Below are 24,547 nucleotides of genomic sequence, written 5' to 3'. Positions count from 1 at the left end.
CTGCAGAGTAGCCCACGGAGGAGGTGTGGGGGGGAGGGGGGAGCAGTTTGAAAAGATACTTCATCATGCGACTAGTAATTTTGACCAGGTCACTGAATAGATATTCTGTAAAATGCATAACTTGCATCACATTTTATCAAAAACCCGACCCTTGGGTGCTACTCAAACAGTCTGTCACAAAAGGAATGAATTGCCATGTGCAACAGTCGGCCACTTTTTCATCGGTGCCCGAGCCAATGTTATGCCCCAGTCCGGCCCTGGCGGTCTGGCTGCAGCTGAGAGAAGGCTGCGCCTTTGGCCTTGTGCAGGAGCGTGCTCTGTGGAGTAGAGAGACACAAGTGAACGGCTCTCTGCTCTGAACGCAAAGCTACTCCTGTGCGAGTGCGTCACAGAACGGGCAGATTCAAGGGCCGAGGCCGACTGTGTGGTTTTAGTACTAAAATGGTGGTGTTACTGTAAGGTTGTGGGTGCAGGCGTGCAGCTCATGCATGCTGCTGCCTGTTCGCCCCTTTTTAGCCGGGCCCGCGGGAGGGGGGCAACCAGGGGTGTCTGAGGCGGTCCTTGTGGGTTCGCCTGCCCGGGTTCTTTCGGAGTTCGCTTGTTACTGCAGGGGATTAAGGCTGCGGCGAGCCAGTCTGCTCTGGGACACACAATGCACGCGCATGTCGCCGCCATCATGTCTCGCAGGGGGCTGTGGTTGGACTCGGGGAGGGGGATGCGAGAGCCCACTCTGCTGGCTGAGGCTTTTGCTATCTCCCAAGCAGCCGTATCCGAACCCGGCGTCGGTAGAAATAACCCGACAGAGGGATTAGGGTCCGACACACGGGGTGGCTGGTGCCAGCTACCAAAGAGCGTTCCGTATTGTGTTCTTAAAGTAAGTTCGTGTGTGTCCGCTGCTCTGCTTAGCTGCGAACCTCTCTCTATTTTAGTGAAGAGGGGCAAGAATTGTAGAGCGTGACCTGTTGCTCCCGAACCATCCCGTACTCCAGTAAGTGGGAGAAAAAATGACCTGTGACATACATTAAAAAGCCCTACAATTTCTAATCCCGGCTCCTTACCTTTCAAGAGTGAGCGGTAGCTCGAAAGCTTTTTTTTCTATTGCAAAAAAAGTGTATTTTAACTACACCACAAGGTGTAACTTACATTGGTCACTACTGTCATGAAGATGCCCCACACCTACACAAGAAGCTAGTCGACAGCTGTGAACTCCAGGCCACTCACCCCAGGCCTATATGCCCCCGCCACCACTGCCCCCTAGAAAGTCTCCCGCACTCCAGGAAACGTGTTATGCGGCGGGAACACTAGACACCATGTCGACGTCATTGGCGGCTACAACGCGGGGCCTCTGCACACGGCCACTGGTGTTGCTGTTTTTTCGTATATAGTATGTGCCCGAAAAAGCTACCAGCAGCAGCACGTGCCACAGATGGCGGTTTTGCGTGGTGGGCTCAGGAGCTGCATCATTTTAAAAACAATGAGACTAGGCGCCCTGAAGTGGAACGCACGTTGTTTTGCGGGCGGATTTTGCCCGTGTCCTGCGACACATATACCGCAGCCGGGGTGAGTCGGCGTGGCTCGAGTTTAGGCTCCGCTCGCTCGGTGCCCTGGAGCCCCGAGGGGCGGCCCGGGCCGGTGCCTGCGCTCCGCAGTAGAGGAGCGGCCAGCGCCAGGCCCGCCTTCCCGGGACCCGCGGGGCGCCGGCTTCCGCGTTTTAAGTGTCGTGTATCTCCGTGGGAGCGCTAACGGGAGCGGGACATCCCAGATTATTGAGGTCCGCCTCCCAATTCTGGGAATAGCGCCCCAATTCCCGGGAGGCGTTCCAAAAGTGGCCTGCTCTTACAAAAACGTCAAACTGAAATGGCGTGAAAGGCGACATCGAATACAACGACAATGCAAGCCACGGAGTTACCTATATTGTGCTGGGACGCGATATCTCTGAATTCTAAAGTAACCGTTTAGCTTTAGCGTCCGCGCGTTATTTGTGCGAGTGAACCCAAACTTCCCAAAAATCGGATGAACAATAATGTATTGTTTCCTGCACTCATGAGGGGATGGCAATGTATTTCCTCCACAGCCTGGGACTGGCACGTGTGCGTGTATGTTGCGTGAATAATACGGGGATGCGTGTCATGGCATGAAATGACGCATTAAAGTATACAATCGTAAACTGCATCGCACGCTTCTTTGGCCATATCAAATACGGACATAACGTATTGTATAATATATATATATATATATATATATATATATATATATATATATATATATATATATATATATATATTTTAAATGTAGAGAGGGGGGGAGAAAGAGAGACAGTGAGAGAAAGAGAGAGAGAGCGGGGGAGACTTTTCGTAATATATGTAGCACTGTCAGATTGTTCGATTGTAAAAACTACTATTAAATAACTAGATATATTTACAAAATCTATCACAATAACATAATGTATTGGGGTGAATGGGTTATATATATTTATTTAAATGAAACGTAATCGATCATACCTGCATGTACATGTGCATGCCGACCTATGTTCATATAACATGTTTACATAGATGCCGTTTAAAATTGCTCTGCATCCCCCGAAAAGCCATTTTGGTAGCTGGCCCAAAGGTTCACTGTAAGGTAGTACATGCCCAGTAGTGAGAGGCAGAAGGTGACATTATTGTCCCTTCTGTGGGTAATGCAAAGGGAGAGGTATAGCGCTTCCTTCTTCCGCGCAGCCTCTTGGTGATTTGCTCCATCACTTGGCAAAACGCAATGTCCTTTTATCTGCAGTGTGTAATTCTTGCATTCTCCTTGCCTACACAATTATAGACACGTCAATGACGTCTGCGAAATGCATTATATTTATTCGTGTTTTAGGTATCAACAATCTTATCAGTTAAACGTTTCCACTCCACCCAAAACGTTTGACTTCTCTCCTGTCGAATTTTTCTACTCACCTAAAAAATAAGTTCTATTTGTTTTATATTGAGATTGTAAAAAAAAAAAAAACACGGGCGTGCAGTGTTTAACGAAATGTCAACAATACGACCAGGCGTTAAATAAATGTAAAAAAAATGCCATATCCTGGTATTACTCCCGGGGCAATGCACGCATTCCAGGGTAAACTTTTTAAATGTAACAATTGGAGGTGCTCTTTAATCCAATAATACAGTTTTAGACGCCAAAGAAAATATATAGAATTAACTTAAAAATGATGCTTAGGGGGTATATACTCTGGAAACTACAATGCAGACATTCTTATAATGATCAATTAATCTCGGATCCGAGGTGGAAAGGTGGTCTCTGCTGTCCGGACACCGGTGCCCTCGTCCAAACTCTCCGAATGTGTCCCCCACGCCCCCACCCCCACCGTTATCTGCGCCGGTGTATGGCAAGGTGCTGCTGGCACGCCGAGAAGGCGGCGCTCACTAAACGGAAGTTGCCACCCCCGGTGGGCAGCCGAGCTCGGGGTTCGCAGAGCATCCTCGATGAGTTGCCCATGCTGTGACACAGCAGGACCCATGAGACCCACCCAATCGCCCTCCGCCCGTGCACACAACACACGCACCCCTCCCACGTCGCCCGGCTCCCGCTCGGAGCCGCCCTCCCTCTCCTCCTTATCGAGGGCCTGACGTCCCGAGCGCCGATTGGCTGCGGCCAGATAGCCTGGCAGCGCCCGTCCCATTAAGGAAGGGGAGGCAGGGAGTGGGGCCAGTGCTCGCCCTGGTCCAGAGACTGAAGCCACTTGTGACTTCCCGGTACCCTGTCCCCAGTAGCCGCAAACAGCGGCGACCGCACCGGCATCCTCACCTCACAGACAGACTCAAGCTGCACTGGCGATACCCTCGCTCCACACCGCCGGGAGGATCTGTGCACTGGGCACCTACACCCACAGAGCGGCGCTAAACTTCACCCTTGGCTCCAGAAGGTGGCACTCGCCCTTGGTTGCTTTCCTCGGACACTGTGCCCACAGTCTCGCCGGCGGGTTGTGCCCCCTGAGCCCATCAGTCCATTGGACACCAAGGACATTGTGACTTCGGACATAGGGACCCTGCTCGCCTTTTTATGAGGATGGAATTCACAGCGTCCCCAAAGCCGCAGCTGTCCTCCCGGGCCAACGCCTTCTCCATCGCCGCTCTCATGTCCAGCGCCAGCTCCAAGGAGAAGGGCAGCCACGAAAACACCATCAAGCCGCTGGGTAAGTGCAAGCTGGACCACCTGCAAAGTGGCAGACTGCCATGCACCGCGCAGCGATCCGCGGGCTCGCAGCTCACTGAAGCCTCCCTGCCATGCCGAGGGTACTTTAAAGTGCCAGGGCATTTCGGAGCTGCTCTATGCTGTCTAATGGGAGCCCACAACACACCCAGTCAAGGAGAGTGCTAGAAACTGCTAGGCCACTGCAGGGCTTCTCTGCCAGCACATAGGTTCAGTGGAAATGCACTGAGCCCAGCAATCCTGCAAGGGCTCAGACTGCATAGCTTCCTTGGCAGCACATGGGGTCTATTGGGTGACCACCGCACACTTATGAAGTGCTAGAAGCTACTAGGGCAGAGACTGCATAACGTCCTTGGCAGCACATGGGGTCTATTGGGCGACCACCGCACACTTATGCAGTGCTAGAAGCTTCTAGGGAACTGCATAACTTTCTTGGTAGCGCATGGGGTTCAGGCGGAGCTCACAGCACACTTAGGTACTGCTAGAAGCTACTAGGGCAGAGACTGCATAACGTCCTTGGCAGCACATGGGGTCTATTGGGCGACCACCGCACATTTTTGCAGTGCTAGAAGCTTCTAGGGAACTGCATAACTTTCTTGGTAGCGCATGGGGTTCAGGCGGAGCTCACAGCACACTTAGGTACTGCTAGAAGCTACTAGGGCAGAGACTGCATAACGTCCTTGGCAGCACATGGGGTCTATTGGGCGACCACCGCACACTTATGCAGTGCTAGAAGCTTCTAGGGAACTGCATAACTTTCTTGGTAGCGCATGGGGTTCAGGCGGAGCTAACAGCACACTCAGGTACTGCTAGAAGCTACTAGGGCAGAGACTGCATAACGTCCTTGGCAGCACATGGGGTCTATTGGGCGACCACCGCACACTTATGCAGTGCTAGAAGCTTCTAGGGAACTGCATAACTTTCTTGGTAGCGCATGGGGTTCAGGCGGAGCTCACATCACACTTAGGTACTGCTAGAAGCTACTAGGGCAGAGACTGCATAACGTCCTTGGCAGCACATGGGGTCTATTGAGCGACAACAGCACTTTTATTCAGTGCTAGAAGCTGCTTGGGCACTGCCTGCATAACTTCTCTGGCAGCACCTGAGTACTATTGGGTGACCACAGCACATTTATGCAGTAATTGTTGTAATTGTTTATTAATTTGTAATGCGCAGCTAGAAGCTTCTATGGCACTGACTGAATAACTTTCTTGGTAGCGCATGGGGTTCAGTGGGAGCCCACAGCACACTTAGGTAGTGCTAGAAGCTGCTAGGGCACAGACTACATAACGTCCTTGGCAGCACCTGGGTTCTAGTGGGCAACCACGGCACATTTATGCAGTTCTAGAAACTTCTAGGGCAATGACGGCATAACTTTCTTGGTAGCGTATGGGGTTCAGTGCGAGCCCACAGCACATGTATGCAGTGCTAGAAGCTTCTAGGGCACTGACTGCATAACTTTCTTGGTAACGTATGGGGTTCAGTGCGACCACCCGGCATACTTAGGCAGTGCTGGAAGACAATAGGACACTGACTGCATAACTTTCTTGGTAGCGCATTGGATTCAGTGGGAGCCCACAGCACACTTAGGTAGTGCTAGAAGCTGCTATGGCACAGACTGCATAACGTCCTTGGCAGCACCTGGGTTCTAGTGGGCAACCACAGCACATTTATGCAGTGCTAGAAGCTTCTAGGGCACTGACGGCATAACTTTCTTGGTAACATATGGGGTTCAGTGCGAGCCCCCGGTACACTTAGGCAGTGCTGGAAGACAATAGGACATGACTGCATAACTTCTTTGGCAGCGCATGGGGATTTTTGTGAGCCCACAGCACACTCAGGCAGTGCTGGAAAATAGGACACTGATTGCATGACTTCTTTGGCAGCATATGGGGTTTATTGGGATTCAACAGCATAGTTAGGCAGTGCTAGAAGCTGCTTGGGCACTGCCCGCATAACGTCCTTGGCAGCACCTGGGTTCTATTGGGTGACCACATCACATTTCTGCAGTGCTAGAAGCTTCTATGGCACTGGCTGCGTAACGTTCTTGGTAGTTTATGGGGTTTATTGTGAGCCCACAGCACACTTAGGCAGTGCTAGAATCTGCCAGCGCACTTCAAAGCACCTCTGTCAGTGCGCACTTGGGGTCCAATGGCAGCTTAGCAAGCACTGTTGGAAACTGCGAGCGCACGGGTTCGAGCCCAGGTAGCACTGGTCCAACGGCAATGCAATGAAATAGCCATTGAATTGCAGAACTAAGCGGGCAGCCGCAGCCCCCGAGCTAAGCCCAGTGAGCGCTGGCCACACTCACACTGGGGGACTGCTGGAGGCTGCCATGGCAGTGCTCAACCACCTGTGCCACGCACATCACCCTGGAGAGCATAGAAGCGTGCTCACACGTGTAGGATGTTTGTAACCACTCGGGCGGTGCAGAGCTCCTCTGGGAAAGAATGCCCGGTGTTAGGGCACTTCAGCGCTCCGGGGGGCCCGGGGGAGCCTGGGAGATCTCCGAGGCAGCACGTGTACCGTGCAAGCAGCCCCTTTACCACAGAGCAGCCGCAAAAGCACACGATGCACCGAGTTCAGTAAACGCTCACACTGAGAGGGTGCAGGAAGTAGGCATGGCGCTGCAGCGTTCCGGGAGCCCCGGGTCATCCTGCAGCTCACAGGGCCAGGTCCCACACAGCAACCAAGCAGTGTGAGACAGACTGCCGCATACAGCACGGGCAGCGCCGGGGTCTCCATGCAGCAGAGGCGGTACCGGAGACTGGGTGACCGAGGGGCAACACGCTCACGTGCTCGGGCCCGATGACACACTTACTAAAACCGACAGCGCTCCTTAGATGTGTCTCTTCTTACAGAAGCCAAGCCTTATCTCGGGATTGTGGTTTTATTACTCGCCGGGCTCCCCGGGCTGCATCGCTGCAGAGGTGAACGCGGGGTTCATGCCGATGGAAATTGCACCTATTGTAATATCGTCATCAGGCACGCAACGAAACCTACATCTCGGTGGGGGCTAGAGGGTGCCCCCTTCAAATGTTGGCAGGGGCGCTAACTTCAGAGACGGTGGGGCGGGGCAGACCTATGTGTGTGTGGGGGGGAGGGGCATCCAACTTCTTTATGCATTCTAATGAGATTATTCTAGTGCAGCTTCAATGTTACAAGCAGTTAACTCTGTCCTTTCAGTCTGAAAGCACCCACTTAAGGAGTGATGTGAGAATGAGCGGTCTCCTGCTCGCTCTCTACCCTCCCAATCACTCCCCTGGCATGCAAGTACTAACCCCACATCACGATTTCAATTGCCTAAACAAAATATACATATGAACGCAGGGCCTTTGTTGACAGTGGAAGCCAAGGCCCTGTTAACATCTGTGTCCTGTTCTGTCCAGCCACAGCCCTCTAGGTCTCTAGGTTAGCTAGGTCGAGTCAACATAGCCCAAAATTTCAGGGAGGGGAGGGGGGGGTGGTTAAAGCCTGGTCAGCTCAATGGTGTTGTGTCACTGATAATCATCCAGTGGGAACCGTGCATAACTAAGCCTTTTGCGTTTTGCAGAGTATACATCAATATAACAGGTGTATTTGTAGAGTGCACTTTTACCCCTCAGAGGGGCATCTTGGTCCTATTGACAGATAGCAGATGTGTATTGTTACCCAATTTAACAGTACTCAAAAGAACGAAGGGTTGAGCCAGGATTTGAACCTAGGACCATGAGGTCAAACACAGGCTCCTGTGGTGGATGCATGAGTCCACTGAGCCACAGACCCTGCCATACAAAAAGGACAACAAGTAGGCTCCTGTGGTGGATGCATGAGTTCACTGAGTTACAGACCCTGCCATAAAAAACGGACAGTACGCGCGTAAATAATAGGTGACGGGCATACAGCATGCCTAGGTTTAGTGCACATATAACAGGGGTTTCAAAACACAGGGCTTGATATACCAAAGCGTTTTGCAATGGCACAATCCCATCGAAAAATGCTTTTCAAACAAGCCCATCATTTGCAGAAATACTCTCAAAGGTTATGGGTAGGACGTCAGGGGGATGTTAGCATTCCCATTAATTGTGAGTTTATATGTCCAGCTGAATAGAAACCTAGATGGCTAAGGGCACATTTTATATACCCAATAAATGCCCAATAAATAAAGAACCGCCTGTCCAATCAGAATCATTGTCCTCTAATGGTGCGATTCAATTTGTATAGCCATCGGGCACCATGCGATTCGCTGTGCACACGAGCGCCTATCAGTGCTGCTCATTGCATTGCCCAGGGCAGCAGCCAGCCACGCGAGCCAACCCCCTTTCTTGAATGAACGTCCACTCCCAACAGCAAATGCGAAGACACCGCAGCCACGAGCCTCCCATTGGCCGCAGCTGCACTTTGCACAGTGCAGTTATGAAAACGCCAACCCCTGCCGCGAAAAAGGATCTGCAAATATGCAGCTGCGAAACTAACAAAGTCTCGACTTCAACCCCATCCTATCCACTAACTGACACGAATAAAATGCACATTTTTCATGTCATCCTTTTAACAACAAACTACTAATTAGGATTCAGCACATCCTCAGCTTTCCAACATCCGGGTATTATTATTGAACGTCACACGGGGCAGTATAATCATCTCAACCAAGTCGTGTTGTTCACACAATGTTAAATTGTTCGTTTTTTTATTGTTTTTTTTTTTTTTTTTACTGTTGCGCAAATATAAATTAAGCAGTAAATGGTCCAACAGGTGTAATTAATCCACGCCCCTCTCCACGAAAAGAAGCGGGCTACAACAGTATGTTAGATAAGGCTCAGTATAACAGCGTGTATGGTATGTGGGGGAGATAGTAGACACTGAAGAAACACTGTCAGCGTTCACTGGAATGATTGTTTGTGCGCAGGGAATGCGTAGAATACACTGATGTGAATTTGTCACAGGTGTGTGCATACACTGAAGTGAAAGTGCCAGCATCATACACCGGTGGTAAATTGTCTGTGTACAATGTACATACACTGAAGAGAAAGTGCCAGCATTATACACAGTGCCCTGAAGTGAAAGTGCCAGGAGACACTGAACTGAAAGAGGTGTGACAGAGTGCAACGTCAACATAGAGGGAAATGAAAGCGCTTGGCCACAGCGAAGTGCTAGTCAGCAGCTCTTGCAATACAGCAGCAGGCCCTCAAATAACAGCAACTAACAGCAGACACTGAGGGGAACGCGTCCGTGGAGAGTGAGGTGAGGGCTAAAGGCACAGCCCCTCTCCCCCCTCCCCCCCCCCCCAGTAAGAGTAACTAACAGCAGAGACTGAAGTGAACGAACTGCTGCAATAGGAGTGTGGCAGTCCTCAATACACGCACACGTCGCATCGCGTGAAGCGCCTGGACCGTCTTCGCAGCGCTACGCGGTGCTGCTGTCGGAAAGCCCCCGTCCCTTCCCGTCCGCCCGGCTCCCTGTCCGGAGCGCATGCTGGGCACGGGTTTCTCACGGGCCTCCCGTTATCTCGCTCGAGTCCGTGCTATCTGGCTTTCCTTGAGAGCTTCCAGAGGTTTGCGGGAAAACACAGCTTTTAAAAACAACGCGTTTGTTAAAACAACACCGCCAAGTCTGCCCGTCTGGAGCCGGGCACGGCAGAGCGGGGAACCCCAGGGCCAGGCGGCACAGGTCATTTATCTTCCCAGGGAAATGAAAACGCTGGCTCTCCAACGTATTGCGCAACTACCTGCACGTAAAACACAACGTATTGGAATACATATATATGTATTTATTCATATATATATATATTTCCTTTTTCGTTTCCTTCGTTGGCGAAAACGTGAAAAACCAGCTATTCTGATGCTGGATGGTTAATATTATTTTCGTCCGCAATTGGTTTGAATTCGAGCATTGCAGTAGTTGCTTCAGTAAACGGCGCCGTGAGGTAAAGCGAGGGCTTGAGCAGAGGCCAGCAGTGCACCCAAGAATCCCGAAGTGAGCAAGTGCGTGTGTGTGTGTAAGTGGGGGGTGGGGGCGGGGGGCGTCCACGCTCCTTGGCAGCGGCGAGTGCCTCGCCTTCCCCCGAGTTTATGAATGAGCGCGCTCGGCGTGTGCTACTGGAGACGCTTCCAGGCAGCGATGGATGTCGGAAATAATGTTACACAGCCACGCCTGGGACACACGTTTGATTGTGCAATGGCCCGCCTGAACCCTCAGGCTTTACGAGTGACTCGGGTGGGCTCACGCGACGCTCCTGTAAAGATGTAAGTCTCGTGGGCAATGGTGCTGGGAGGGGGGGGGCGTGGAAGGTTACTCTGGCATCATATGCCCACACACACTTCCCTGCAGCACGGGGCAGGCTGCCGCGCGGGCGGTGGCATGTGGCAGTGCCACCCTGGAGGTCGCCGACACGAGTCGCAGAAGCGGTGGCAGCCCCCGAGCGTGTCTGTTGAGAAGAGCGCCTGTTTAAGGTCCAGACTTAGAACAATCACACCTTTCAAGGGGGGTCGCTTATGAAAGTATTTATTTTCCCGAAAGAAAGCATATTTTTCTGGATATATTATTTACCTGGTCCCTTCGGCACACGGAGGCCACCATACAAACATGCACAAAGTAAAAGCAGCATTTTTGGGAGATTGCTGCCCGTAGCCTGGACGTTGGCATCTGATCTTACACAGCCGAGGCCCAGAAAGAAAAACTGGGATGGCGGCCTTGATACTGTGCCTCTCTCTGCAGCAACCGGAACACCCCAGGTTTGTAAAATGAGGATTTGTTTTACGTATAAAAGTTATAGTGCATTTTTGGCAGTAGAGGAAACTCTACCAGATGTTAAACACGGAGTATTACCGCAGCCCATAGGACACACGTGCTATTTGACTCACGGCACACACATCACATAACAGATATGTATATATGTATAACCTGCACTCGCAACAGGCATGGCATCACCAACCTTCGTGCCAAGGGACAGTAACACTCCGCCCTTTCGGAACAGTGTCCTGCCGGACCGCTGGCACGGAAAACACGACCCCCCCTCTTGGTAAAATGTGAACTGCCGTGTGCTCTCTCCGCAGCCGTTATGCGCCCCGTTTCTCAGGGCGGAGGCTGGAGGGCGCCGGCTTATCTCGTGCACCCAGTCACAGCATGATGTCTCTTCTGTATTAATACATATCCACGCTAGTGTCACGCCGGGTTCCTTCCACTTCTAAGCACTGCACTCAGTGGCGTCTCCAGGGAGGGGCCAATGGGGCCTCTGCACCCACTTTCATAATACCTGCCCCCCTCCCCTCTGCCCCCCATACTGCAGTGAGGAACAGGAATCCCAGTGTTGTGCGGAAATCTGAGAAGCGTCAATCACGGCCACCGTGATGTGTCCCCGTCTTGTACACACACGTGTGCATCTTGCAATTAATAAGAGCTGCAGTATGACCTTTCCACCAAAATACCTGTAGAAACCAAAAAAAAGCTTTTCCGGAAGCCTTCCTCACTTCACGCTGGCTTTTTCCAAAGTGCTGTTTTCGCAAATGCATAGGGTCGGTCTGTCTGTATAGGGCAGGCAGACTGGATGCTCCGGACCAGTGGTGCTTCAGCTCACCCCCACCTCCCGCCACCCCCGGAATATTGGGCATTGTTGACTCGACCTGGCTGACCTAGAGAGACTTGGCTGGACAGGGCACAGATTTTAAAGGGGGCCTGGGTGTCATTGTTAACAAAAGACCCGCAATTACTAACGTAAAGCATTTCAATGGTAGCACCTGCGTTCAAATGCATATATTTTTAGGCAATTGAAATCGTGATATGGGGCTAGCACTTGCATGCCAGGGGAGCTACTGGAAGGGTAGAGCGGGGACAGGAGGCAGCTCATTCGCACGGCACTCCCTGTGTTGTTTTAGACATGAAGGAGAGAGTTAACTGCTTGTAACATTGAATCAGCACTGGAATAGTCTCCTTAGAATGAGTAAATAAGTTAGATGCCCCCCACACAAATATCTTTGCCCCTCCCCCACCGTCTCTGAAGTTAACACCCCTGCCTATTCAAAGGGTTACTCCGCCCCAGAAAGTTACACTTTGATGCGCCCCTGCCTCATACCCCAAGTGTCTTATCAAGAGTCAACTTGATTGTTTTATGTTTCTGTGGCCTGTCATTTTGTGCATGCCAAAATACTCCACGTGTTGGTGTTCCTGTGACCTGGATTTCATCCCACCCGGATGGAGCAGTTATTATATCACATTTTATGCACAACATTCCATTCCTCATTCCTCCTGCTTCTAAGCCCTGTATCAATGGATGTTATTGATATATGATAGTTTATTTATATAGCGCCTATACACAGTGTGTTTCAAAGCGCTTCAAGGCAAGGGAGGGAACAAGGGAAAATACAATGACATTCTTACAGGCCATGAACAGTAAGGATGTGAAATTAGCTATCGTACTCGGCCTGACGACATTTCAGATAGTCCAAGAGCTATTGCCTCCAAGCGTAACGGCGCTCAATGTATTAACCCCAGAAGGATGACAGGCTGCCTAAGCCCTGCAGAGATTTCAACGTGGAAAGTGCAGGCAGGCTGGCACATGCGAGAGTTGGGTGTTTAACTCGCTGAGCTATCCACTCACACTACCACTCACACTACAGTAGGTTGTGTGACCAACTGTGCAGTCACACAAAAACATATTTATGACATATATCCACCATCCTCTCCAGTGCCAAGCGCCCCGCAGTCCTTTTTAATGCAAAACATGTCATTAGTATTAGCAATGTTCTAGAAAGTGTGTCACGACACATTCCTCCTGCTTGCAAGTACTGTAATCATAGGTGTTACATTAATGAGAAATGTAACTCCAGACACAAGGCATTACCAAAAGCTAACGATATGGAGATTTAACGAGAAATAGCTAGCATGATAGCACAGTAGATTAAGTGCTCGCTGCGGAGATCTACGCGTGATCCGCAGGTTGCAGGCTCATATGCTGGCATGGGCAACTGAGCGTTTCATCCTTCTGGGGGCTTCAACTATATACTACTTTCAGTTGAGTTATAATGGTTATAAAAGAGTTCGATATAAAGCACTTTTATGACAGTGTTATTTTTATAAGTAGCAAGTTACGATGATAGAACGCCAGAATGTTAGCATCAATAATTCCAGACATAGGCCCAGAAAAGCGTTTTCGTGTTAGATTAGAGTCTCTGCTGTGACTCTTATTCCAACTCAGAAAGGCCCGTTTCAAAATCATAGCCACGCGCTTCTTTGCTTCCTTGAAATATGTACAAATCTAATGTTTATACTGGCCTGTTCGAGGCGGAAAGAGACTGGGCTATGAATGCATTGGCAGTGAGAGACTAGATCGCCAGCCACGTTGCCACTCTGTATTTTAGTGTATATATATATATATATATATATATATATATATATATATATATATATATTGAAAATATGAAAACGGAGCATTTCTGGAATAGTTGTTTATCAAGTAATCGAAGATCTCAACCATTGGCATTGGGTAGACTGTGGCGGGTAGTTGAAGCTAAATTGAAGGAAATCAGTGGGTATGCTGATTGTACTGCACGATCAAGACAAGACATCATAGTGCGATATAATATTTTATAATTTTGATTGAATATATATTAACGAATCTGTGTGAGATGTGATCGCATTGTTAATTCAGCGAATTGTACATGTTTGATTAATTAATTCGTTTCTAACTATTGATATATTATTAAGTTGTGTCAAAAGTTCGTGTAACTATACCACACTCATACATAAATATATACATACATAGAAAGAGAGCAAGAGAGAGTGTGAGAGAGTGAGAAAGATAGAGAGAGAGAAAGAGAGTCCTTGCTTTGCAAAGTCCTTTCCTTGGAGCCTGGCGTCTGTTGGTGTCTGTCCCAGTCGACCACTACATGTCTGCGATCCTTGAATAAACGCATCTGCACTTAAACGGATAGTGGGCGCAATTGTTTTTTTTTTTCACGGATACAAAACGGGGGATTTTGTATCATTATAAACAATTGTATATATGGACATATACAGTGCACATACACACTCACAGATCTGCGTTTCATTATAGAACCTGCATGTATAAGTCACCTGCGTTTATAAGTGGCCTCCGATTTCTTTCCTGTGGACGTCTTCGTGTCCCATCTAAATATAGCTCCCAGAAACGTCACAAGACTCGTGTGTGTTATTATTACACAACTCAATTACACTGGCCGGGGTGGACTCAGCAGGGATCCGAAGCTGTGTCTGCCGGGTAAAAGCCGTCAACGTGACCTCGGCAGCTAGCGCTGAACTCACCGAACTACCCGAAAGCCTCGTGGAAAGAGAGGCTGCTCTCGCGAGGCCACCCCAATGTCAGTCAGTAACGCTACACAAGCTCATGTGTGGGTTGCTGGGGAGACGGCTATAAGTTGGCGTGAATCAGTCGACACAGTGACGTCATATGGTCCCCGCGCCCCCATGCGTCACTTGTTCCCAGCTAAGAGATGGCAAAGTAGCCTCCTATGCTACCAATCCCTTCAATACAGTATTATTTATTTTGCCCTCCGAATTTACGACGGCTTCTTGTGATGTGAAGGTTGCCACACCAGTGCGTTTCAGGACCCGAACCCTCCTCGTCTATAGAAATGTCTATTCGATGGGGGCAGGGGAGAGAGGGGACGGGGGGAGGGGCTATATACTTGGCTTTTCATGGAATGAGAAATTCAATCGAACGCCTTGAGTTATTTCCCCTAAATGTGCCGTTCCCAAAGCCTGGTGATATGGTGTTGGGAGCTGGGCGCGTGAGATGCCCGGGAACATACATTATATATGTACTGCGTGCCCATTATTCCTGCTTGTGGCGAAACTCCCCAGGAGACTGCATTTTAGATACCAGACGCCCTACTTATTCAGGGGACAGTCGGGTGAGGACTTGCATGAAGTACATTCCTTTCCCTGGGGCCGACCGAGCAGCCGGCGCCAGCCTCCGCCTGCCTGCGGCAAATGTCTAAAAACTATTCTTTTCCTCCCCTTAGAAATATTTGTGGAGAAGTCCTCGTGCGCCCAGTCCATGGGGGAGCTGTCCGGCCTGGACCCCCACGGGGAGTTCGGCAGCAGCCCTGCCTCGGTCCTCTGCACGGAGCCACTCATCCCCACCACCCCCGGGACGCCCAGCGAGGAGATGGCCAAGATCGGCTGCAGCCTGGAGACCAAAGACCTCTGGGACAAGTTCCACGACCTGGGCACCGAGATGATCATCACAAAGTCCGGCAGGTGAGTGAGCTACGGGGGCACTAAAGAGGAAGGGAGGGAGGGTGGCTGGAGGGAGGGTGTGCAAGAGGAAGGAAGGAAGGAAGGGTGTGCAAGAGGAAGAAAAAAGGGAAGAGAGAGGAAGGAAGGAAGGAAGGAAGGAAGGAAGGAAGGAAGGAAGGAAGGAAGGAAGGAAGGAAGGAAGGAAGGAAGGAAGGAAGGAAGGAAGGAAGGAAGGAAGGAAGGAAGGAAGGAAGGAAGGAAGGAAGGAAGGAAGGGAGGAAGGGAGGGAGGGAGGGAGGGAAGGAGCGAGGGGTGAGAGGAAGGAAGGGCGTGCAAGAGGAAGGAAGGGAAGAGAGAGAGGAAGGAAGGAAGGAAGGAAGGAAGGAAGGAAGGAAGGAAGGAAGGAAGGAAGGAAAGAAGGAAGGAAGGAAGGAAGGAAGGAAGGAAGGAAGGAAGGAAGGAAGGAAGGAAGGAAGGAAGGAAGGGAGGGAGGGAGGGAGGGAGGAAGGAAGGAAGGGAGGGGGGCGTGCAAGAGGAAGGAAGGAAGGGAAGAGAGAGGAAGGAAGGAAGGAAGGAAGGAAGGAAGGAAGGAAGGTGGAGGAAGGAAGGAAGGGAGGGACGGAAGGGGGAAGGTAGGGAGGAAGGGAGGAAGAAGGAAGGAAGGGAAGAGAGAGAGGAAGGAAGGAAGGAGGGAGGAAAGATGGAAGGAAGGAAGGAAGGAAGGAAGGAAGGAAGGAAGGAAGGAAGGAAGGAAGGAACGAAGGAAGGAAGGAAGGAAGGAAGAGAGGAAGGAAGGGGAGAGGAAGGAAGGGAGGGAGGAAAGGGTGAGACTGAGTAAGGAAGGAAGGAAGGGGGAGGGGGGGAGGGACGGGGGAGTGCAAGAGAAGGAAAGAAGGGAAGGAAGGGAGAAAGGGAGGGCGGAAGGGTGTGCAAGAGGAAGAAAAAAGGGAAGAGAGAGGAAGGAAGGAAGGAAGGAAGGAAGGGAGGGAGGGAGGGAGGGAGGGAAGAAGGGGTGAGAGGAAGGAAGGGCATGCAAGAGGAAGGAAGGAAGGGAAGAGAGAGAGGAAGGAAGGGAGAAAGGGAGGAAGGGATGGAGGAAGCAAGGGGGAGCGAGGAAGGAAGGAAGGAAGGAAGGAAGGAAGGAAGGAAGGAAGGAAGATGAAGGAAGGGAGGGAGGGAGGGAAGGAGGGAGGGGTGAGAGGAAGGAAGGGCGTGCAAGAGGAAGGAAGGGAAGAGAGGAAGGAAGGAAGGAAGGAAGGAAGGAAGGAAGGAAGGAAGGAAGGAAGGAAGGAAGGAAGGAAGGAAGGAAGGAAGGAAGGAAGGAAGGGAGGGGGGGCGTGCAAGAGGAAGGAAGGAAGGGAAGAGAGGAAGGAAGGAAGGAAGGAAGGAAGGAAGGAAGGAAGGAAGGAAGGAAGGAAGGAAGGAAGGAAGGAACGGAAGGGGAAGGAGGAAGGAAGGGAGGAAGAAGGAAGGAAGGGAAGAGAGAGAGGAAGGAAGGAGGGAGGAAAGATTGAAGGATGGAAGGAAGGGGGAGAGGAAGGAAGGGGAGAGGAAGGAAGGGAGGGAGGAAGGAGGAAAGGGTGAGAGTGAGTAAGGAAGGAAGGGAGGGGGAGAGAGGGACGGGGGAGTGCAAGAGAAGGAAAGAAGGGAAGGAAGGGAGGAAGGGAGGGCGGAAGGGAGGAAAGGGTGAAAGGGAGGAAGGAAGGAAGGAAGGAAGGAAGGAAGGAAGGAAGGAAGGAAGGAAGGAAGGAAGGAAGGAAGGAAGGAAGGAAGAAAGAAAGAAAGAAGTGGAAGGGAAGGGAAGGGCGAGAGTGAAAGAAGGAAGGAAGGAAGGAAGGAAGGAAGGAAGGAAGGAAGGAAGGAAGGAAGGAAGGAAGGAAGGAAGGAAGGAAGGAAGGAAGGAAGGAAGGAAGGAAGGAGACGGGAAGAGAGCGAGTGAAGGAAGGAAGGTAGGGAGGGAGGGAGGGAAGGAGGAGGGAGGGAGGTGCTTTCCTTAGCTATAAATGTATACGAATGTACCTCCTAAATAGTTATTTTAATTATAGGGTGCAGAATCATAGTTTTAAATACTTGTTTTTATGCTGCCCACTACATTTTATGCCTTTATGATGCCTTTACGATGAGGCGGCTTCCATCACCCAAATGATGTCGTAACCCTCATGAACACAGGTCGGAGAAGCAGTCCTAGGTGCATTTGGTGCCTAGGTCCAATCACTTGGTTGTGCCCCCACCCCCCAAACCCCCAGCACACACGTCACTCTTAAACTACACCCACATATATAACAACTCCTCCCCACTGTCAACACATCGGCGCTATACGAATGAAGCAGGTTTTATTACACATGACCTGCCACTATGGAAGCCATTAATGTGCACGTCCCTTAAGACGCTGCTCTCAGAATTCACACCTCGATTCTCTGCCCCCAGTCGGTTCACACCAGCACATCAAAATGACGGCACTATTTAAAAAAAGATAACAAGTAAATGGCATGGCGTAGGCTCCCTCTGGGATGATGTGTGATACTAATAAATCTATGTTGCTGTGTACATTTTGGGGAGAGTGGCAGGTGTGGTCCCCAGGTTGCTGAATCAATGACCCTCGGCACATTTTTAAACCAGTGAAACGGGCTCTGCAATCTTTTATGTACGCCCCGCCCCTCGCCCACCCAAAATATTCTTGATTTGACTTCAAAATGCCTGCAGGCCATTGGCTGTTGTGGAGCACCTGCAAGACTACTTGTGGATTTTCTGGCTACAGGGTAGTGAACCGGGCATCTAGGGTCATGATTGGGAAAGTGAGTGGAGTGGGCAGAGCTCTGCAGTTTCCCACGTCCATGCGCGAGGAGGTCACGCAGTCCGCTTTTGCTTGGGCATTTCCACATTTTCAAATGGGAAAGAAAATTCAAGTCCCAGAATCCAAAAGGAAAAAAAAAAACAGAGCTCTTCTTGCTAAAAAGCATATTCTTACATTTTGGAAAAGTGACACATCCCCCTGTGTGGATGATTGGTTACAGAGTTTGTCCCTCTTGTCTAGGAGAGGGAAGGTATCTTTTAATGCTAAGGATCAACTTTATAAGTATGAGAGGATATGGGGAGGATTTCATGACCTATGTCCGGGAGGATAGCGAAGCAAGACAACATGAAGCAACACAGGTTCAATCCCCGGGTCCGCGGTTAGAAACATCTGAGTGTTTAAGCGCGTTATAAATACGCAACTAAGAGAAAAACAATTACACAACTACAAAACAAGCAATTCCTGTAATAGCACCTCGATGCCTGCGGGCTGTGTGAGCGCTTTAAAAATGTAAAAATAAATAAATAAATGCCTAGCTGCTTTTTTCCTCTTTCTTCTCCTTTTTTCTTTCTTTCATACCCTTTGGAGAATTGAGCTATTATGATGTACTTTGAAAATGTCATTTTCTATATCAGAACTAGTGTATTCATGTTACTGTTCTTGTTTATATTGTTTGAATAAACATAATTTTGAAGGACTGGATGGCCAAGGCCACGAGAAACTTGAGAGCGAATTAGGGTAGAGACAGAGAGCCTGGCAGGTGAACAACTGCCGAGCCCTACTGCCTTCTGGAAGCACCCCCTGTTCAGGTGCCAGTCATTCCCCTTCCAAAAGAACCACAATGAATCAGACAGTGGTTGGCCATCCGTACTACCCACCCTCCATTGGAAACCAGGCCTGCATTAACCACCGCCCTAAATAGCACAAAGGTCACAGCCGAGTTGTCTTCGGTGGCGGCGCTGTGCTAAGTTTGGTAACACATGGTGATGTAAAACAGTAAATACAAGCAATACGCCCTGAGCAGCTGCTACCCGTCTGGGCTCGAGGATCATTTGCAAGCCACCGCCAACTACTCCCGCAAAACTTTACACAGCAGATAGCAAAATAAAAAATACCCAAGGCACAAGCTCAAAAAAAGTGGGGGACTCATTAACAAATGGAATAGAAAGTCATGGCGCAGGTAGTGAACAGATATTACATTGAAATATTCAAATGCCATTCTATTGGTCTTTCCCTATCGAAGAGAGTGCACCCCCACACAAGCATTTGGCTCTTTAAAGTCTAACCATGAACACCCGGAAAATAAACCTACAAAGCAGTGTTTCCTGCTCTGGTTCTTCAAAATATAAAATGAACTCACCTTTTAGACATAAAATACTGCATTTGAACGATCCCTGCCTGGTAAAATCATTGCGAAGCATTTCACTGTCTTCTGAATAAACCCTCACGTGGTCGTGTAGTTAAGTGCCTTGCCTCTGTCCCTTGCAATTGTGGATTCAATCGTGGTTATGACGCTGTGTACAATGAACCAATTAACGGCAGCAGTGTTTTTGCATCCGGAGGTGACCGGCGGAGGCCCTCTGAAAAAAGTGGGTGGACGCCGTCCCCTCGAATCATTCCCTGAACTAGAGACTTGCAAATCCGCATGTTACCCTCCAACGTTGCTATGTGAAGTTTGATGGGGTGGCGAGAATGCTGTGCAGATAAGACATGTAAAAAAGTGACTACTATGCAATGTGCAAACCTCATGTATTCTGGGGTTCAAAGATATAGTTAGCGGAAGTCTGGCTGCAGAAACCTGATCTAGACTGAAATTCACCAGTCAGTCAAGCCCATAAAGTATCATTGTGGTTATATAAGACAGGTGATAGATACGCCGTGCAGTACTCTGTTTCTATAGCCATACATACATCAGTCATAAGCCGTGAGTCGCTTTCTGGGTTTAATCCCACAAGTTCTTAGTATACTGTGTGTTTTGTATTGATGTCAACACTTCTCCCCCTTTAAACTATTTGTGTGATCGTATTCATTGAGACATGATAAAGGTGTCAATAAAAAGCAAAACATGGATGCCAACATTCACCAGTTGGAGGCACGTGCTTATGTTTTTCCCGTACCTGGGCTTTCTCAAGGCACAGTAGTTCACGCACAACTTATAAAGTGGATTCTGTTCCTTACAATCAATGAATTAGCAATCAATGAATTACCAGATTTCTCTTACACACGCTTATCAAATCATCCTATTGTTATCACTTCACAATAGGATACAATTCAAAAGTATTTCTTGACAGTATGTGGCTGTCTAATGCACATGTTGTTTATGCTCTTAGCAATCAGTAAATTATCAAGCTTCTCTTACACAACTGGTCAGATCATCCTATTGTTGTCCCTTCACAATAGGACTGTGTTCAAAGCTCTTATCACCGCACATTTTAATCATACTCTTCATGACATTGACGATAAATGTTTGCATATTCAGACAGCATTCCGACTACTATGGGTGCCTGTCAAGATGGTACATCTGCAGTGATATGGTGTGTAGTGCGATCTGTCAATGGCCTGTCCATGGTGCATGTCTAGTGGTGTATGCTGGCTGGCCAACAAGGCTCTGCATTTAAGATCCCCATCAAACCTGGCGGATACATTAAATATTCCTGGAGGCAACCAGGGGTTAAGAAGCTTGAAAATGCTCTTCATGGAGTTCTTCTGGTGCTGGAAACCTACTATGCGAAATATGCCTTTTTTTTATCCTCTGCCTTCTACCCGTGTACATGTGTAACTTAGAGCAGACTTGAGACCCATCCCCTGTTTCCTTCATTCCAGGAGGCAATGATCGCCCACAATGTGTATGAAGACTTTCAATTGCATTTCAATTGTTAAAGGAGTATGGCAGTGTTGTCTACCTGCCGCTCTGCTGTCCACTTCTATCTTTCTTATCCGGCCCCTTTTCTTCAAAACTTTATTTTTGTCTCTCCTATCATCGGCAGATGCAAAATCAATTCTCTTGCTTATGCCGATGAGATAGCTTTAATCGATAACACCCCAGTAGGACTGCAACATCTTCTCAACGCTCTTGTGGTCTATGTTACAAATAATTAGCTTGTCATCAATCCAGACAAATCTGCTATAATAATGTTTGATAAATATCGTAAAAACACACCTAAGTTACATTGGTCCTTAATTGGCCCATTAATTCCCACAGAAAAAAATATTGAATACTTAGGATTGAATATCCACACAAAGCATGCAGTCATGGACCTCACTAAGGAGTTCGAGAGCAAGATCCTTCAATTTATATACCAAATGAAAAAAACGACTAAATTCATTCTGTAGATCTTCACTTTTGGCCTTATACGATTTTACAAAGGTAAGATTTTACCTTCAATCCTATATGGCATGGAATATAATCCCTGTGCCAGTAAAATCAATTAGGATTGCCTTAGAGGCTGCTTATGGAAAAATTGCTTATCGCTACCATCATCGCTTCCTATTGCTAAATTAAGGTATGAGCTTGGCCTTCATTCTTTGCAGTCATACTATCAAAGGAGGTTCTTGCTCTTCATTGGCTTATACTTATACCTCAAGATCAGTCACTATATGTAGACATTAAGATCGATCTTACCATACATCAGAATCCTTATCTGTCAAGTTTACACTGAAGCTGCTTTAATTCTCTGAACTGCAACTGCACTAACGATATCTTAAAAGCCGATCCCGATAAGGTCAAGCGTGCATTATTGCAAGCGTACTGGATACAGACAAGAGCCTCTATAAGCAGTTTGAAACACACGAAAAGCTATACTCCCTGCGAAAAATCAAGTCAGTATGTTCTTCCGCACATTCAGCGCTTTCACGATCCATCATGGCGCGCTGAATTGTTACACTTTCGCCTGAACTTGTTGAAAACTAATTAAATGGAATGTATTTGGAAAAAACTTGATCTGGCAGCTCCCTATTGTAACCTTTGTGGCGAAGGTCTTATACAAGACTCATACCATTTACTTATCTCCTGCTCTGCCACTTTTGTGCTGTGAGTAAAACATTTTGCGCACTTTGTTCACGATCCAGATTGGCTTCTTACCCACGCCTTCTGGCATAGGATCTCGCCTGGGAAAGAAATCCTCCTATCAATTGCTTTGTTAAAATTCTTACATGAATTACATTTTATACAAATTTCTTTATAATCATTATAAAATGTATCGATTTCTATGTGTTTGAGTTCTCAAGAGATAACTAGTTAATTCTGTACATGCTTTTCAAACAATAGAATGTATATGTTTTCTTTTTGTTGCTTTTGTTGTGACATATATCAAAGATTGTGTCTTATTTTGAATCATATATGTGTTTATATTATGATATTGATATGCACTGTTTCCTTTTTCTGTTGTTGATTATGTCATTTTAGTAATGCTAATTCTTCTTTTATCTTTTGTAATTCAAATGTGCAATAAGTCCTTTTGTGACTAATGCACGATAAAAAAATTAAAAAATAAAAGTATGAAGACTTTGAGTACAAGTCCTAGATCAATCAGTAGTAAGATATTCCTTTTTTTGAGTTCTCATTTCGGGGTTGGGGTGGTTACACATTTTTTCTTCTAAATTAATTTTTCAGATAGTGTTATATCATATTTTAAATGTTGTTGCCCACCATTCTGTTTATTTTATTTATCCAGTTTTATGTAGAACTGGCCAGTCCCGGGTGGGGGCATCAAAGCACTGCACAGGTATCAAAAATCTGCAGTGTCTAAAACTGCAATATCCCCACCCACTATACAGACACCTGAAACACAACCATGACCCACCTTGAAGCCCATCACTAATCACGATCTCACCGGCATCATAGTGTCCCTAAAACCTACCCAATACAGGGATGATGCTCTTCCTACCAACATCATCAAGCACATCAGAGACACTTCCACCACCCCCCTTCGCCAAATAATGAGTGACTCGCTCAATGAAGGCATCTTTCCAAGCAGCCTAAAAACAGGAATAATCGGACCATTCCTCGAATAAGCCATGCTAGACTCTGCCAACCTCACAAACTATTGGCTGATCGCCAGGCTTTCATTCATCATCAAAATCAATGAGAAATCAGTAGAACACCAACTCCATGATCGGATCAACAAATAAGGTCTACTCCATGACTACCAATCAGGATAAGGATCTGGATGCAGCATGGAGGCTGCTACCATCCAGCTCATCGACAATGTTCTCCAGATCGTGGCAGAAGAAACGCATGTCTCCTGGTCCTCCTTGTCCTCCTTACCATGTGCAGCACAGTCCACCATGCTACATTAATCAGTCTTCTCACTAACAGAATAGGCTTCACAGACAGTCCTGAACTGGTTTGCCCCCTAACTCTCAGATAGACATCAAGCAGTCCAGATGGACAATTCAGATCAGACTGTCGACCAGTCACCTGTAGAGTTCCAAAAATATCAATTCTTTCATCACTGATGTTCAAACTTTATATAGAGCTGCTGGGGTCTCTTCTTGTCAACCTAAACCTTTCACTTCACTAATATGTAGACAACGCACAGTCCTCAAATTAAGCGGTGCTCAAGATAGCTTATGCCTCTGAGAAGGCCTTGCTTTCATCCAAGCGTGGATGACAAGCACCTTTCTACAGCTCAATCCTACAAAACAGAAGTCAATATACCAGGCATCCACCAAAACAGGAGAGGATTTAACTGTGATTAAATGACATGAACCTTGCATCATTACTTTGCAAGTGGAAGATACTATCATGTGGTACATTAGAAGCAGAAAGGAATTTGTTGTCATGATTACATCACAGATTAAGAGCACAGAGGAATAGAGTGCATACATTTTGGAACCATAAACAATGTCAGACAACAAGCTTAATGGTGGGAGGGTGAGGGTGTGGAAGTGAAGCAGCTCATGAGCACCAAAGGTAGAAATGGAGAATACCACATCAAGTCCCACGGCGGTGCAATCCTGTGCCAGTGTCCAGCAGGAAAGGAGAGGGAAATCACCAGAAAGATGGAATAGGATTGGAGGATGCTGGTGATCAGAGAGGAAAGAAAAGTAGATCGCCATGGCATGACATAATTATGGTTTTAGTCGTCATGGTATGCTCTAGCATCATTACGGGTCGGACTGGGTCATCGCCTGCGAGGTATGATATAGAAAAGGGCGGGGACTGGACAACCATGGCAGTTCTCATTAGATGGTTGAACATTCTTGCCAGTCATTTTGGTAAGTCAATGTCTGTCTGGGAAGAGTTCATCAAAGCAGGGGGATGATGGCAAGAAGGCAAGGGAGTAGGGGGCCATAAGACTGAGATATTCATTTGTGGTGCAGACGGAACATAGTCGTGATGATCGACTACATGAGATGATG

The 24,547-nt window shown here is 48.2% G+C and overlaps 1 protein-coding gene across 2 annotated transcripts in view; it reads left to right on the top strand.

Moving 5' to 3' along the window:
* Window positions 1–3,725: 3,725 nt before the first annotated feature.
* The window catches only part of TBX20 (T-box transcription factor 20), a 114,469-nt gene continuing 93,647 nt past the window's right edge, over window positions 3,726–24,547 (top strand). For both annotated transcript variants that reach the window (XM_069613246.1, XM_069613245.1), the window contains exons 1-2: window positions 3,726–4,183; window positions 15,174–15,411. In XM_069613246.1, the coding sequence (XP_069469347.1) occupies window positions 4,051–4,183; window positions 15,174–15,411 (371 nt within the window). In that variant the 5' untranslated portion in view covers window positions 3,726–4,050. The remainder of the gene's footprint in view (window positions 4,184–15,173; window positions 15,412–24,547) is intronic.

This window comes from Ambystoma mexicanum, chromosome 5p, assembly GCF_040938575.1.
Source record: "Ambystoma mexicanum isolate Mex_15411 chromosome 5p, UKY_AmexF1_1, whole genome shotgun sequence".
NCBI lineage: Eukaryota > Metazoa > Chordata > Amphibia > Caudata > Ambystomatidae > Ambystoma > Ambystoma mexicanum.
Note: the sequence above shows the minus strand (reverse complement) of the source record. Positions and strands in the feature narration are given on the sequence as shown.